At 42.8% G+C, this 18393-nt stretch overlaps 1 protein-coding gene across 1 annotated transcript in view; it reads right to left on the bottom strand.

Moving 5' to 3' along the window:
* tmem170b (transmembrane protein 170B) overlaps nt 1-18393 on the bottom strand; it is a 91667-nt gene that overhangs the window by 53271 nt on the left and 20003 nt on the right. Inside the window, exon 2 of the mRNA XM_068058168.1 lies at nt 10157-10327. Within this exon, the coding sequence (XP_067914269.1) occupies nt 10157-10327 (171 nt within the window). The remainder of the gene's footprint in view (nt 1-10156; nt 10328-18393) is intronic.

Raw genomic sequence — 18393 nt, 5'->3', positions numbered from 1 at the left:
TGAACATGTTTAACCGTCCGTGTGGGCTCGGATCTGAAGTGGCAGAGCCGATGATTTACAAAAACACAGAATGGTTATTTGCAAGAAAGTGGCTAAATATTTCTATCTGTGGCACTTGGTTGAGATGATCCAAAATGGAAAAAAGGTTCAACACCAAACCATAAAAAGCTATTGTAGATGTCTATACAACAAAATGATATCGGTTTAACCACAGTGTATGATTCAAAATAAAAAGCATCTTACAGTGCATCTGAACTAAAAGTTATTTTTCTAATGTTGCTCAATGGAGCACTCTTCCCCTTCAAGTCAGAAGGTCATGGGCTTGCCAGCTTTTGAAGGAGATATTAAACAGTGATCTAGTATGTCCTCTCAGGTGGACATAAAAGATTCCAAAGGGCTATTCAAAGGGCAGAGAAGTTCTTCAGATCTTTAGCCAACATGATAAACCATCAAAAATAGATTGGCCCATATTTTGCAATAAAATAATGGTGAGGCTATCAAAGCTCACCATTATTTAAGACTAAATTAGACAGCAATTGCTGGTGACTGCACATCCATAGTTAAACGCAGAAATCTCGGAATCATTCAAATACATGGAAGGGCATGAGGTCGGGCTACTTAATGCACACTAAACATGTCAGAAAGCGCTAGAATTTGTCCATTCAAGTGTGAATGATTTTTTAAAAAGAGTGTCTTAATTAGTCTCGATCGAACTCGCTGGCACTGAAAAGTAACTTTTACAAGTGCGAAGTCTCATTCCTTCAGATTTTTATTATAGATTTAACTTGTTTTGATTAAAAAAGTTTACTTTTTCTTTCCCTCTTATCGCTCTCTCTGAATCCTATCTTTCTTTCCCTCTTTATTTCACTTTCTGTTGTCATGAATGTGCTTTCATTGTTAATATTTTTGAGGACGTGTGTGTAAAAGACTGGAGAATATTTGAGGAGATGCTGGACTTGGTCTTTTTTTTTTTTTAAAAAGGGTCACTGGAAGGACACTTGGGACTTTGTTTAAAAACAAACACTTATTGGAAGACGTATGACTTAAGCTAAGTAAACAGTAGGAGCCTTGCTGACTAGAGGAGCTGTTCACCGACAAGTGACATGCCTAGATTTATGGTTGTCAGGAGTGGGTTCTGTTTTTGAACTGTTTGAATGGGCAGATGGGTTGTAAGAGTGCTGAGAGAGAAAGGTAACCAGCTCATCCTGTTCCACCTCTGAGAAACCCTGTAAATCCAGCGTGAGAACTGGAGAAACTGATGCAGCATTTCTCCTGAGAAGCTTCTGAGAGAATTTCTCTTGACATCTCCTGAACGAACTGCTTCTGAAAAGATCCCAGTGACCACCACATGTGTCTAGTGGCACCAGTCTACATGTAACTGGGCGCCAGACCAACTGTGTGCGCACGCGCGCGTGTTTACGCACGTGCTGGGTTATTTAGAAGGGAATATATTTATACTTTCATATTTCAACCTGTGTTAATAAGCTTTGCATCTTTATTGAACGAGTCTTGTTTTATAATTAATAAACAAAATTATTAATTTAAGAAACTTGGCTGGTGGATTTTAGTGAGAAAATTTGAAGTCATACAATAAGTTGAGTGAGGTAACTTTGGCAGTACACAATACAATATAGTCATTTTGGGGAAAAACTAAAAAAAAAAGCAGCCCGTTAAGAAACATTTTTTTTTTGTAATTCTGCCAACTACAAAGGACTTTATAATGTGAATTAGTTCCAAGTAAAACTGCAATAAACATTCCCTCAAGACTTGTGCAGGGAAACCTTTTAGCTTTCTTAACAATAACTATTTTAATTACATGAAAAATGTGTAATACCATATCTCAATACAAGCCAGTTAAATTTTAATTCAGTCTTTAATCCTTAGCTGTAACCATAATGCAGCAAGTAAGAAATCCAATTAAAGTTACTGTGCCAATAGGGCTATTCTCAAATGAATTGCAAGACATCACTGGCAAAAAAAAAAATGAAAATACTAGTGTCCAATCAAGACCACGTGCTGCACACAACTGCAGTTGCCTTACATTTGTTTAGAGATACAGCACTGAAACAGGCCCTTCGGCCCACCGAGTCTGTGCCAACCATTAACCACCCATTTATACTAATCCTACACTAATCCCATATTCCTACCACATACCCACCTGTCCCTATATTTCCCTACCACCTTCCTATACTAGGGGCAATTTATAATGGCCAATTAACCTATCAACCTGCAAGTCTTTGGCATGTGGGAGGAAACCGGAGCGCCCGGAGGAAACCCACGCAGACACAGGGAGAACTTGCAAACTCCACACAGGCAGTACCCAGAATTGAACCCGGGTCGCTGGAGCTGTGAGGCTGCGGTGCTAACCACTGCGCCACTGTGCACATTCATCATGCTGTGTTCATTGCCTTCCTATCCTCCCTTAATCTCTCCCCAACCCATATTCACAGCCACCCCCTCGACCTTGCAATCTCACCTGGCCTCGCTATTCCCTTTACTATCAATCACAGATAATGTATCTTTGATCACTTCCTGTTTCTCCCTTCACACGCTTCTTCCTTCTGGTCCGCTCCTAGGAAAAAAAACTCTTCCCCAGTTCACTTATAACTGTACTTTCAATATCCCAACTGTCTAACCTTTGCCTCTCGGTTCACCATGACATTTCTGTAGCTACTGATCTGTTCAACCACACCCTCTCCTCCACCTTCAATGCTCTTGTCCCCATTAAAATCATTATTCTCACTCACCCTGGTCGTTCCAAGGTATAGCTCTCATCTCCGCTCCCTTAAGTACGAAGGATGCAAACTTGAATGGATATGGCGGACAACTGGTTTAGCCACTCACTGCCATGACTATCTGGTCGACCTCTCATCCGTGAAAAGTTCTCACCATTCTAGGATCATCCTGGAATACAAAGGTAATCCCGGCTTCTTTTCTCTAGTGCAAGACGTTTTCTAAACCCTTCTCCTCGTCTCCTCCACCCTCATCTGCAGCAGGTACGAAGAGCTCATGGATTTCTTTGTTACTAAGATTGAAAGGATCTGCGGCCTCCATCACTTCCCTCCATTCCCCTAGCCCATCAGGCTAAAGTTCCTTTCTAAACCTATCCCCTGCTCTGGCCCTGAATTTGTATCTTTCTCTGGTTTCTCTCCTACCTCCCCTCATGCCTGCTCTGAACTCACCCCCTTGACCCTTCTGCCTTGTAAGCTACAACCCCACCTCCAATCTCCCCTTTTCCAAAAATATGCTGTTGCCTCCCAAATTTGTGCACTTTTTCCTGGAACTCCATTTTTGAATTCCTCCAACCAGGTTTCTGCCTCAGCACTGAAAATGGTTCCTATCAAAGTCACAAATGGCATCCTATGTGACTGTGTGACAAAGGTAAACTATTCCTCTGTGTCCTTCTCTATCTGTCTGCAACCTTTGGCCCATCCTCCTCCAAAGCCTCTCCACTGTCGTCCAACTGGGTGGGACTACACACACATGGTTCCATTCTTTAACTAATCGAAGCTAGGAAATCACCTGCAACGGGTTCTCTTTCCACTCCCGCAGTTACTTCTGGTGTCCCCAAAGGATCTATGCTTGACCGCCTCCCATTTCTCATTTACATGCTGCCCCTCAACAGCAACATCCAAAAACGCAACATCAGTTTTCACATATACGCTGATGATATTCAGGTCAACCTCACCACCACCGCCCTCGACTGCTCCACTGTCTTTAAATTGTCAGACATTTGTTACTTCCAATTAAATATTGGAAAGACCAAAGCTATTGTCTTTGGTCTCTGTGACAAACTCCACTCCCTAAGCACAGATTTCATCCCTCTCCCTGGCAACTTTGAGGCTGAGCCAGACCTTGGTGTCATATTCAACCCAGAGATGAGGTTCCAACCACATACCTGCCACATCACCAAGACCGCCTCTTTATACCGTCGTAACATCACACCACACCAAAACACAGCTCATCTGCTGCTGAGACCCTCAACCATGCCTTTGTTACCTCTGGACTCCTAGGCTTGACTATTCTAATGCACTCCTGGCCAACAACCCTCTAATTCTGGCTTCTTGAGCATCACAAATTTTAATTGCTCCACCATTGGTAGACATGCTATTGGTTGCCGGGGCCCTAAGCTCTGGAATTCCCTTCCTAAACAGCTCAGCCCCTGTCTCACTTTCCTCCTTTAAGACACTCCTTAAAACCTACCTCTAACCAAGTATTTAGTCATCTCCTTATGTGGTGTCATTTTTTGCTTTATAATGCCCGTTAAGTGCCTTGTGACGTTTTAATACATAAAACGTGTTATACAAATGCAAGCTGCTCTTTTTGTTGTGAAAGTTACCTGGAACGGCTGATGTAATATCACCTGATCAGTGTGCGATCAAGGCCCAAAAGCGACTTGAAAATTACCAAAGATCACCAGTATTTCAAAGCACCCGAACTTTAAAATCCTTGGTCTGCATGTTTTGTCGTGTGAACACTGAGGAGGAGAATTCGGACATTGCAATCACTTCTTCTTGGCTTAGTACTTCAGATTTTGCTTAATTAACTACTGCTTAAAAGGACTTTTTTTAAAAAATCACTTTAGGTTAAAATAAGTACATACAGATGCAAAACAGAGAAAACAAACCAAAGAATATAGCACCTTTCACGTCCCCAAGACATCCCAAAGTACAGCACAGCAAATGAAGTACTTTTAAAGTGTAGTCGCTGTAGTAACATTGGCTAATACGGTAGCCAATTAGGGCTCAGCATAGTCTCACAAATGGCAATGAGATAATTGACCAGATAGTTTTAATGATGTTGGTCAGGGATAGATGTTATCCAGGATACCAAGAAAAGTCCGCGGCTCTTGTTGTGAGATTGCCTTTAAGAGTGATGTCCCTTTAAGATCTTAGTATGCTAATGAGCTAAGTGCAAGGATGCAGTCATGTGACATGCCAGACTCTCTCTGCTACTGTAACACCAAGAGGTAAGTACTGTAAGTAGATAGCTCTGCACTGTCTATAGTTGTTAGCTGTTTAGTGAACTTGTTTGAGATCTTCAACAAACTGAACTCCACGCATCTCATTTACATTGCATCAGACAATATAAAAAGCTTCTCATTACATGGTGGCAACTGTGGTGAGAAGACAGAATCCAAGATCGAAGACAACAGGAAAACAGCTTTAAAAAATACCTACAGCTAAGAAAAGAGAAATGGCCCTGCATCGAGACCTGTGCAAAGCGTGCTGTGCAAAAGGATACTGGGGCCACCTCTGCAGGAATTATGCCTCAGAAGATGCAGCCAGAAGCCATGGTAGGACACAGGCAAACAGAAAACAGGGCAACAGCAGCAAGGAAAGCACCAGAGACTGGCATAAATGCATGCCAATACATGAAATCCATGACAAAACAGACCTGAGACAAGACCCAGAGAGAAGTAGTTCTCAGACAGATGATGAACAGGCAGTCCACATTGTGAACCTGACACATCATGTTGAAGAAGTCCAGCAACTGGAATCTTTCGCCACTATTAATATCATGTGCCCAAAAAAAGCTGTCAAACATATGCTCAGGGTCAAGATTGACACTGGCGTTAGTGTAAATATCCTACCGGTCCGAATCTTCAAAGATATGTACTGGAGTCATTGGAGAACAATGATACAACTGACATCTGCCAAACTATCTGCATACAACGGGTCACCCATCCCTTGCAGTGGCACATCAACTATGCAATGCAGATACGGCAAGTCGGCCTGGAAACCACAAATGTTCTACCAGGTAGACACGAGTGGACCAGCAGTGGCAGGACTACCAGCGTGTAAAGATCACAACATCATCACCATCCACGAGGTCATCAAGGTACCCATCACAGCAAAAGAGACCAATGGTATCCCTTTGGCAGTGGGGAGCATTGCCAAAGGGAAATCGCCAAGGACCGTAACCCATTCACAGATTCTGACCAGCAACAAACGGTGCAGTCTGGAAACCCAGCAACAGCACAACTATGCTGTGCCTTCACTTCTGCTCTCTAGAGAACCGCCAACACAAAAAGCCAGAACGGACAGGTACTGCCATGAGGCCAAGTACTCTTCCCCCAACAAGTCCTCAACCTTCAGTCCCAAGCCTACAGACGTGGAGGATGAGGAGAGGCGAAGGACACACAATGTCCTGAAGAGGCAGAGGAAGAATGAGTTGAAGTCTGTTGGTTCTTCGAGATGAAGTGCCGGAACTTTCTAAGAATGACAAGGGCTCAAAAGTGGTCATCTTGAGAAAAGCAATAGAGTATGTTGGCAGGCTGAAGGCAGAGGGGGAGAAACTGAATGCAGAAAGGGAGAAACTTCAGAAAGAACAGCAACAGATGAGAGCAAACTCCCTGAGCAAGATTTGTCAAACCACTAAGATGATGTATAGACTTTTGAGCCTCTATATTTGCAAAGTTCATAATCTTTATACCTATGTCAATAATTTTGATGTTATCTAATGTTACAGGTTTCTACTTTTAGCATACCAGACTTATCTTTGGAAAGAAGGGGGATGTTGTGAGATTGCCTTGAAGATGATGTTCCTTTAAGGTTATTATGGTAATGAGCTAAGTGCCAGGATACAGTCATGTAACTACATGCCAGACTCTCTCTGATACTGTAATACCAAGAGGCAAGTCCTGTAAATAGATAGCTCTGCACTGTCTATACTTGTTAGATGTTTAATAAACCTATTTGAGATATTCAACAAACTGAACTCCACACATCTCATTTATGTTGCATCAGACAACATAAAAAGCTTTTCATTACAGCTCTTTTCAAAAAGTGCCTTGGGATTGTTTATATCCACTTGAGGGTCAGAGACCGCCTCAGTTTAACGTCTCATCCAAAAAAGCAGCACCTTAGACAGTGCACTGCTTCTGTACAGCACTGAAGTGTCAGCGGAGTGGATCTTGAACCCGTGGCCTTCTGATACAAAGTCAAGAATTTTACCATTAAGTCAAGGCCAACGCCATGGTCTTTATGAGGGGCCATGGTACAATCTATTGCAAGTGAATCTCCTGTGACATTGCTCTTGCTGAGTCTGTGCAAGTGATATTGTATAACAGGAGCTTGATAGCATGTAGCGATGTAACAGAACAAACATTGGGGGTACTATTCATCTTTGCAGAGTGCAAAACAGGTGGCAGTGGATCTACCACCCATTGTATGCTCTGCTTCATCCACTTCTGTCCTTTTTGTGCCTCCAAAGTTGAACTTTATTTTCACTACCTTCCTATGGATTCAGCAGAAAAAGAAAATCTACAGAACTGTTCAAAATACAATAAGCATTCATAAATAAAACAAATGAAAATGAAAACCATTAGTTTATTCCTTCAACTGAACACAAGGAATGGTTTTGTTCTGTAACTTTATATCACACACCAGACCCACAAACAATTTGGTCACGTATATTGTATACGGGGAGATTAAAGGAGGGAAGCATCCACAATCCAGGATGTTCAGAGATCTGCAGGTGAAATTCAACTTTTGTGGAGCACAAACCAGGGCGGAGAATCACATGCCCACTTTGCGCCCAGTGACCACGTTGAATTTTACCCCTTTGCTATTTTGTGGAAGTAACTGGAACCAAGTTAGTAATTTAAAAAAAAATTATTTTTTAACAATGGTTGAATGAGGAAGCATGTTTCCCCTGGCTGGAGGGGTCTAGAACCAGGGGACACAGTCGCAGAATGAGGTAGGCCATTTAGAACGGAGATGAGGAGGAATTTCTTCACTCAGAGTGAAGAATCTGTGGAATTCTCTAGCCCAGAGGACTGTGGAGGCTCTGTCATCAAGTGCGTTCATGACAGAGATAGATTGATTTCTAGATATTAAAGATACCAAGGGATGTGGAGATAGTGCAGAAAAAAGGCATTGAGGTAGAAGATCAGCAGATTAGAAGATTTAGTTGAATGGCGGAGCAGACTCGAGGGGCATATTTCCTATCTTCAAATTTAATTGCCAAAGAAAGTTTGTTGATTTTCTTTATGAATGGAAACTCGAGTTAGTGACACAAATGCGTTTTGATTGGTTGCTGTGAAATTCAAGAACATTTTAAATGTCAAATATAATTACTCACATAGTTAACAAAAAATCTTTTGAAAAAAGTGAGTGAATATTTTCATTAAAAACATCTAATGGGAGGTCAATTCTCAAAATGCAAGGTCACATTACTTTCTCTAAATTAATAGAGAAACATGGTTGAAGTGACTCTCACACCTCATGGCAAACACAAACTGAATGTAGAATTAAAGATTGCGTGCAACATACTATTTAGTTCCCTTTAAAAACTTCAAAATAAACAGGCATGACAATTATATGGAACCTCAGTCTAATCTGAGTTCTACCCATTGCTTGACACTGTTTGAACTCTTGACCAGAACAGCATTTTGACATAGGAAGCACCCCTGTGCAAGCCAAATTGGAAAGCTATGGCAAGTGAATATAGAAAGCATTAACCAAGTAAAAAGAAAAAAAAAAAAAAAAAGAGTACATACACATGTATATACTGTGCCATGAATGCTTAAAGTCCTAGGACCATGTGTGTTTCTCTTTCCTCCCTCATAGTGCCCTGACAATCTGATCTGTGAAGCCTAGGAAACCCTGTTTGTGCACATATTTCTTATTTGCTGGTTCATCCTGAGCTTTGTGGATCATGTGTTTAGAATACTGTTGCCAGATAAATATTAAAATCAGAACACAAGAGATTTGCTAAATCGACAATGCAAAATATATGCAAATGAATGGGAACATGGATTTAAATTGTGTGCGCAACTGCCAAGGTTCCATGGCAGGCACAAACAGGGACCACAAAAGCAAGAAGCTCGAGCCAGTGCCTTCAAGAGTTATTCCTGTATTAATGGCACTTGTATGGAGGAAAAAGTAAATTAAACAGCAGAGCCATTAGCCCAGAATTAGTGGGATTTTTGGCTATGAGCTATCAGTGTTCATCTTCATTCCCCTTCTGGATCTGACTACAACTTCAGGATTTAGCACAAGCAGAGCAAGACAGAAATCCTGAAGTTACAATCTGTCATAGACCACCCACTACAGTCTGTGCTGTGGATCCACCATTCCCCCCTTAAAACACTAAGTCAACAATCAGCAAAATCAGTTGATCTGGCGAGAACTTCCTCTTTTCAGCTTTCATATTGCTGTTAGAAACCCAATTAAAAGTTCAGCTTTTGCCATTAAAAACCCAATTACACCTCATTGAACAATCTGAGAAATAACTACCACTGAACAACCAATCTAGCCCAGAAAAAAATGGAATGTTGGTAAATTTCTGCATTTAGATTAATTACTAGATTTTTTTAAACTAGATCTTTTTTAAATAATTAATTTTTTTTTAAATTAAAGCTTGTTTATATTTCAGCTTCTACCTTAATCCCAGGTGTATGTCATAATCTTTATTTCGCTCTCTGTAAATTTTTTTTAATAAAGTGATTATTAGTGCTTTTCATTTCCTGATTAGCTGTCTTTCAAAATTCTTTGCAATTGTCTGCTGACGGCTTGATGACATCACCTGCAGCTCGATTCTGGGAATCCCCATTAAACAATACTACAATCAATTACATGTTGAGACAGTTAAAGTTCTTTCCACAAAGATCGCTAGATCTCTCAGCGACGTTTTCTTCAAGCTCAGCAGTCATCGCGTTCACTTCGCCACCGACCGCAAATTACAGGCCATTACGTCAAACATTTCAGTGATCTTGTAATTTCACGTTAAGCTAGTTTCCTGCACAGTAACTATTATTATTCCTTCCCCACTATCATCTCTCTCTATTCAAAAACAGAAACAGCTGATCAGTAATACCTATAATTGACAATATTCCCTCTTAAAAGGGAGGGTCCATGTTGTAAGAAGTCCTCCCAGTACTTTCAGAAGGCTTTGTGTGTCTATTCCATGAACTGTTTACTGTATCTTGCAGCATGCAAACACCAACAATCACAACACCATATTCGGAAAAGATGGGCCTTTCACTTGATTTTAAGAAAAATCTCAGGAAATAAAGTATGTTAATATGTAGTTTTAGAAGGCCATTTTGTCTCCATAAGTAAAGATAAAGGCCCAGAGTTGAACTTTATCCAGCACATTTCAAACTACCAAAATGTCATATTATGTTTGGTGTCCAAGTTCAAGTACTTACTGGTGATCATTCCTCCAGTGATGGATGCCAGGAAGCCCACAACAATGGCGATCACTGAAATCAGTCTGCCCTGCTTGTGTCTTTGAAGCATTACAAACATCAGCAGGCCCACAGCACCATGGAGAAAGAGAGACGAGAAGAGAGCCCAGAGGAAAACCCAGTACCACATTTCTGTGGGAGAAAAAAAAAAATAATTACGATGCATCAAACACTACTGAGGCAAATCTTAGATATATCTTCATGTTGCTGACATTTATGAAAAGGATAGGATACATAAGGTTGTTTAGTTTTACAACTTATTTGGAGAATACAGTAAAGCTCTTGGAAAGAAATTAAGCAAGCTTCGTGAATTGGCTAATTTCTTTTTCACAATCTACACAACATGAACGGGTTTTTTTCTACAAAACTTACAGGCTGATCGACCATGGCATTGCTCACATGTTAGCATGGTGTCTGCAGCAGTTACTTCTAAATGTTAACATATTTAGAGTGTGACCTTTAAAGTTAACAGTTAATTTTAAGCTGGTTGGAAACTTCTCACACTTACCTGTGGATGATCCAAGTATTTATAAATTTCTGGCTCTATGCCAATCACTAGCACTTAAATGATTTTGTACTTATAACAAAGTGCAGCAGCGTGAAGTGTAATGCCCAGAGAGCAAGTGTTTGAAACACGGCTTTAAAAAAAAATGTATGTGAAGATTGTAGTATTCACAATAAGCAAAGCAACACTGTTTTACAAGGACAGGATTGTTACACTATGTAATGCATAGTGTATCGTTCTACAGGTATGCTTGAACTGTGTCCTTATAAAAGGCCCATAAGATCGACGTTAAATAATCAGCTTGCCCATTACAGCTAGACAAACACAAATAAATGTTTTCAAATTCACTGTGGACAAAAGAAAGCACAGATGTTGGAATCATGAACGCTGTCACTCAGCCTGTGTGGGTAGACACATATTTGTCACAGCTTTTCCTGGTGAAACATTCCTCAAACAACTAAAATTCATACATCAGCTTTTGAAATAAATTTGGAAAAACAGCTCCACAGCTACAATTATGGCCTGAGGAAAGACACTGGTAACTCTGGTCATGAGGAGCAGATCTCAAGCTTTGGCAATAAAAGGGGTGGGTTGGGGAGAGAAAGAAAGTAGTTGGTGAAAGGTCACAGACCTGAAACATTAACTCTGCTTCTCTTTCCACAGATGCTGCCAGACCTGCTGACTATCTCCAGCATTTCTTGTTTTTATGCCATCCTTACCTGGTCTGACCTACGTGTGACTCCAGACCCACAGCAATGTGGTTGACTCTTAAGTGCCCTCTGAAATGGCTCAGAAAGCCACTCAGTTGTTAAGGACAATTAGGGATGGGCAACAAATGCTGGCCTTGCCAGCAATACCCACATCCCATCAAAGAATAAAAATCTTTATTTCCCCACAAGTAAAAAAAAAAATACTGTTGCTGAAACATTTTTTTTTTTTTAATTCTTATATTTTGCTTCTGGTTTATTTTGACGTTATTTGGAAAGTTAAAAATCAAAAAGGAGACGATCACAACCTGAAATGTTAAGGCTGTTCCTCTCACCACAGATGCCACCTGACCTGCTAAGTATTTCCAGCTTTGTTTTTATTAACTTTTGGCAGGTCTGTTTCACACCTTACCCAGCAAGTTAAAATAATCCTGAAATACTTTTTATAGCCTCAGTAGACAATGTAATAACTGTACTGATAATAAAGGGATCAATTTTAACTCCGGTCAGGATTAGTGCATGGGGGTTCCTAAATTAGGTGGCACTCCTAGAAGTCTAAAAGCTTGAGGGGCCCTGTCATTAAAACCATTTTTATAATCTGAAACCAGTCACTTTCCCAAAGTCTTTGGGAACCCAAACCCAGTGGGCAGGATCAGGGTTCGGGACGCCGCCACTGTCAGGGACCCAAGGGAATTGGTCCCAGCATAGGGTAAATGCTTGGGGGTGGGCGGGGGTGAAATCTGAAATTATGCTAATATAGGGAGGCCCAAAGATTCATTTCAGGGTCTGGAGCAGTATTCCTCTTCCTCCTACACCACCCAAAAGGTACCCTAAAGAGGAACACAAGTTTTTTTATATTCACTCATAGGCTATGAGCATCACTTGCAAGGCCAGCATTTATTGCCCATCCCCAATTGCCCTTGAGAAGGTGGTGGTGAGTTTCCTTCTTGAACTGCTGCAGTCTGTATGGTGTCAGCACACCCACAATTCTGAGAGGGAGGTAGTTCCAGGATTTTGACCCAGCGACAGAGAAGGAAAGATGATATATTTCCAAGTCAGGATGTTGTGCGACTTGAAAGGGAACTTACAGGTGGTGGTGTTCCCATGTGCCTTCTGCCCTTGTTCTCCGGAGTGAGAGAGGTCGTCAGTTTGGAAGGTGTTATTGAAGGAGCCTTGGTGAGTTGCTGCAGTGCATCTTGTAGATGGTACACACTGTTGCCACTGTGCGCCAGTGGTGGAGGGAATGAATATTTAAGCTGGTGGATGGCGGTGCCAATCATGCGGGCTGCTTTGTCCTAGGTGGTGTTGAGGTTCTTCAGTGTTGTTGGAGCTGCACTCATCCAGGCAAGTGGGGAGTCAGGAGGCAAGCTACTTGCCACAAAATTCCCAGCCTCTGATCTGCTCTTGTAGCCACAATATTCGTGTGGCTGGTTCAGTTATGTTTCTGGTCAATGGTAAACCCCAGAATGTTGATGGTGGGGGATTCAGTGATGATAATGCCATTGAAAATCAAGGGGAGATGGTCAGGTTCTCTCTTGTTAGAGATGGTCATTGCCTGGCATTTAGTGTAGCATGAATCATACTTGCCACATACCAGCCCAAGCCTGAATGTTGTCCAGGTCTTGCTGCATGCGGGCATGGACTGCTTCATTATCTGAAGAGCTGTGAATAGAACTGAACACTGTGTAATGATCAGTGAACATCCCCACTTCTGACCTTATGATGGAAAGATGGTCACTGATGAAGATGGTTCTGTCTAGGCCACTGCCCTGAGGAACTCCTGCAGTGATGTCCTGAGGCCGAGATGATTGGCCTCCAACAATCAATCATCTTTCTTTGTGCTAGATATAACTCCAGCCAATTGAGAGTTTTCCCCCTTATTCCCATTGACTTCAGTTTTGCTAGGGCTCCTTGATGCCACACACAGCGAAATGCTGCCTTGATGTCAAGAACAATCACTCTCACCTCACAAATTCAGCTATTTTGTCCATGTGTGGACCAAGGCTGTAATGAGGTTTGGAGCAGAGTGGGAATGGCAGAACCCAAATTGAACATCAGTGCACAGGTTGTTGTTGAGTAAATGCTGCTTGATAGCACTTGATGATCATCAGTAAAGTAATGGGACAGTAATTTGTCGGGTTGGATTTGTCCTGCTTTGTGTGTACAGGACACACCTGGGCAATTTTCCACATTGTCAGGTAGATGCCAGCGTTGTAGCTATACTGGAACAGCTTGGCTAGGGGCACAGCTAGTTCTGGAGCACATGTCTTCAGTACTACTGCTGCGATGTTGTCGGGGCCCATGGCCTTTGCAGTATCCAGAGCCTTCAGCCATTTCTTCATATCACATGGATCAAATTGAATTGGCTGAAGACTGACATCTGCAATGACAGGGACCTCAAGAGGAGGCAGAGATTGATCATCCACTCACTTAGAGTCAAAGTCATTATGCCACAGAAGGAAGCCATTCAGCCCACAGAGTCCATGCTGGCTCCCCAGCTACAAACACTTCAGCCTTGTCTTTTGCATTAATGTGCTGGACTCTCCCAACATTGAGGATAGGGATATTTGTTGAGCCTTCTCCTTCCCCCATTAGTTTAATTGCCTACCACTATTCATAACTGGATGTAGCAGGACTGCAGGGCTTTGATCTGATCCATTGGTTGTGGAATCGCTTAGCTCGGTGTATAGCATGCTGCTTCTGATGAGCATGGTTGTACTCAGTTACAGGTTTCTATAGTGTGGGAAAATGGCGTTGAGATAGATGATCAGCCATGATCTAGTTGAATGGCAGAGCAGGCTCAGGGAGCAAACTGCCTACTCCTGCTCCTATTTCCTATGTTCCTAAACATTGAAGATGGTAGGGCAGGTTGAGAAAGTGGTTAAAAAGGCATATAGGATCCTGGGTTTTAGAAATAGTGGCATAGAGTACAAAAGCAAGGAAGCTTATGTTGAACCTTTATAAAACACTGGTTCGGCCTCAACTGGAGTAGTGTGTCCAATTCTGTGCACCACACTTTAGGAAGGATATGAGGATACGAGGAGCCAAATGGCCTTCTTCAGTCCTCCAACCATTCTAAGATTCTATTCAACATCTTTCTGGTTTTTGTACTGATCTTTTTCCTTTCTAGTTGGATCTTAAACCAGATCATGTGATTACTATGATAATTTTGTGGTTACTACTCCTAGATGCTCACTCACAATGAGCTATTATTTCATTGCTAATAACCAGATCAGAGTGGTTGAAGTTAGGCCGAAAGAAGGTGCTGGGCGGACATGAAGAGGGGTCAAACTTTCTAATTTGGCTGCCTTTTGAGAAATCCCCTTGTGATAAAAATCAGATGGCTCAGGGCCAGCAGGGAGCACTTTACGAAGGGGAATGTTGACTTACCTAGTCCGAAGGCTGAACTGGGAATCAGAGAGACTTGCAGGGCGAATCTGGAGGCCAAAAGTGGGCAACATTGGTGTTACAACCAGGTGAGGAAAGGAGCTAGGGATTCCCTCTCCGTCTTTGCCTGGTTTAACCAGAACAGGGTTTAATTTTTAAAAACACTATGTTTTTAGCTCCCCCTCAGTGAATCCTTGTTCACTGATTTCCAATTGCAAGGCAAAGAAATCAGACAGATTTTCTTAGATTTAAACAAGAAAGGTGGAAGTTTATTAATCTTAAACTCTAATTCAGTTAACGACTACGAATACGTGACGCAACCATGCTAGCATGCATATGCGATAGACACACACGCAGATAGAGACAGTGGGCAGCACAGTGGCGCAGTGGTTAGCACCGCAGCTCCAGCAACCCGGGTTCAGTTTTGGGTACTGCCTTTGCAGAGTTTGCAAGTTCTCCCTGTGACTGCGTGGGTTTCCGCCGGGTGCTCCGGTTTCCTCCCACAGCCAAAGACTTGCAGGTTAATAGGTAAATTGGCCATTGTAAATTGCCCCTAGTGTAGGTAGGTGGTAGGAGAATGGTGGGGATGTGGTAGGAAATACGGGGTTAATGCAGGATTAGTATAAATGGGTGGTTGTTGGTCGGCAAAGACTCGGTGGGCCGAAGAGCCTGTTTCAGTGCTGTATCGCAAAATAAATAAAAATAAAATAAAATAAAGGACACAAGTTTGAGGCAATAGCTGGGTTTCTATTTACGGCCCTTTGAGTTTGATGTAAAGTCTTTGGTTGCCGGTAAGTCTTGTCATTTCGTTGGGGCCCAGCGCACGCTTTAAAACTTGTTTCGATGTAGGAGTCTTTTCCCTCTTGAGGTTTAAGTGACTTCAGTGGATCTGGAGATTAGTGGGCACGAGAGCAAGAGGCTCTCTTCTTCCAAGTTCAGTTGCAATCTGTAGTCCAACCCAAGCTGTTCTGTGAGCAGTTCAAAACCAGACCTGAACCAGCAGGTTAGTCATGTGACCCACTGATTAAACAAACTCCTGCATTTGTGGATTTCAAAGCTCTTGGTGGGGTGTCTCTTACGCCAACAAGACGTGGATCACCATTGCCCAGACCAACCTCTTAATTAAATCAGTGCGCAAGTCCCATTGTCTTTTCCTAGACGACTGTCTCTTAGAATGCATATTTTTTTCCCAGCCACTGTTGATCTCTTTAAACAAGTCATCTCTCCACTCCAGCAACAGTTTAAAATTAATGTTCATGTGACGAGATTAATAGGCCTCATTCTTGGCAGGTGGGGGTCTCCATGACAATTGGTTTCTGGAAGTGAAACAGAAATGGTCCTCCAAGGCCATATTAGCCAATCTCAAAACAAGTAGGAATGGGGATGGTCATGATCACACTCACACCCACTCCTCTGGCTCTACCAGCGCCAAGTGTAGCAATGCCTCCACATTTGCATGTATACCAATATTGCTAGAAGGGAAATTCCTTTGGACCATCCAACTAAAAAAAAATTGAAAAGGCATCAATGGCAGTTGTCAGGTGATACCAAGTTTTAGTTTTAAAATCTTGAAGATTATAAATGAGAGTCTTTAATAGTAGAGTATGATGATCTTTAGGGAGCCTGGTACATTTTGGAGTCGAAAAAGAGAAAGAAAAGCTTGCATTTATATGGCATCATTCACAAAGTCTAAGAAAATGAATGAAATCGGACGGACCGCCCGGCATCGACCTAAGCACTGGAAAGGACAACGGCAAATCCAGCCCTTTTGACCCTGCAACGTCCTCCTTGCTAACATCTGGGGACTTGTGCCAAAGTTGGGAGAGCTGTCCCACAGACTAGTCAAGCAGCCTGACACAGTCATACTCACAGAATCATACCTTGCAGACAATGTTCCAGACCATCACCATCCCTGGGCATGTCCTGTCCCACCAGCAGGACAGACCCACCAGAAGTGGCGACACAGTGGTATACAGTCGGAAGGGAATTGCCTGGGAGACCTCAACATCGACTCAGGACCCCATGAAGTCTCATGGCATCAGGTCAAACATGGGCAAGGAAACCTCCTGTTGATTACCATCTACTGCCCCCATCACCACCCCCCCCCCACCCCCAGGTGATGAATCAGTGCTTCTCCATGTTCAATACCAATTGGAAGAAACACTGAGGGTGGCAAGGGCACAGAATGTACACTGGGTGGGGGACTTCAATGTCCATCACCAAGAGTGACTCGGTAGCACTACTACTGACCGAGCTGGCCAAGTCCTAAAGGACAGAGCTGCTAGACGAGGTCTGTGGCAGGTAGTGAGGGAATCAACAAGAGGGAAAAACCTACTTGACCTCGTCCTAACCAATCCACCTACTGCAGATGCATCTGTTCATGACAGCATTGGTAGGAGTGACCACTGCACAGTCCTTGTGGAGACAAAGTCCCATCTTCACATTGAGGGTACCCACCATCATGGCGTGTGGCAATACCACCATGCTAAATGGAATAGATTTCAAACAGATCTATCAACTCAAATCTGAGCATCCATGAGGCACTGTGGGCCATCAGCAGCAGCAGCTAAATTGTATACAACCACAATCTGTAACCCCATGGCACGGCATCCCCGACTCTACCATTACCATCAAGCTGAGGTGACCAACCCTGGTTCAAATGAACAGTGTAGGAGGGCATGCCAGGAGCAGCACCAGGCATACCTAAAAATGAGGCATCAGCCTGGTGAAACTACAACACAGGACTACTTGCATTCTAAATAGCGGAAGCAGCATGCTACAGACAGGACTAAACAATCCCACAACCAACGGATCAGAGCTAAACTCTGCAGTCCTGCCACATCCAGTCATGAATAGTGGTGGACAATTAAACAACTGACAGGAGGAGGCTGCTCCACAAATAGCCCCATCCTCAACGATGGGGGAGCCCAGCCGATTAGTGCAAAAGACAAGGCTGAGCATTTCAATCCATCTTCAGCCAGATGTACCAAGTGGATGATCCATCTCAGCCTCCTCTTGAGGTTCCCAGCATCACAGATGCCAGTCTTCAGCCAATCCGATTCGCTCCACGTGATATCAAGAAACAGCTGAAGATACTGGATACTGTAAAGCTTATGGGCCCCAACAGCGTTCTGGCAACAGTACGGAAGACTTGTGCTTCAGAACTAGCCACGCCCCTAGACAAGCTGTTCCAGTACAGCTACAACACTGGCACCTACCTGGCAATGTAGAAAATTGTCCAGGTATGTCCTGTGCACAAAAAGCGGACAAATCCAACCAGGCCAATTACCGCCCTATCAGTTTACTCCCGATCATCAGCAAAGTAATGGAAGGGGTCGTTGATAGTGCAATCAAAAAGTACTTGCTTAGCAATAACCTGCTCACTGATGCTCAGTTTGGGTTCCGCCAGGGCCACTCAGCTCCTGACCTCATTACAGCCTTTATCCAAACATGGACAAAAGAGCTGAACTCCAGAAGGGGAGAGGGACTGTCCTTGACATCAAGGCAGCATTTGACCAAGTATGGCATCAAGGAGCCCTAGCAAAACTGGAGTCAATGGGAATCAGGGGGAAAACTCTCCACTGGTTGGAGTCATACCT

This window comes from Heterodontus francisci, chromosome 2, assembly GCF_036365525.1.
Source record: "Heterodontus francisci isolate sHetFra1 chromosome 2, sHetFra1.hap1, whole genome shotgun sequence".
Taxonomy (NCBI): Eukaryota; Metazoa; Chordata; class Chondrichthyes; order Heterodontiformes; family Heterodontidae; genus Heterodontus; species Heterodontus francisci.
This window is presented reverse-complemented; position numbering and strand designations above follow the sequence as displayed.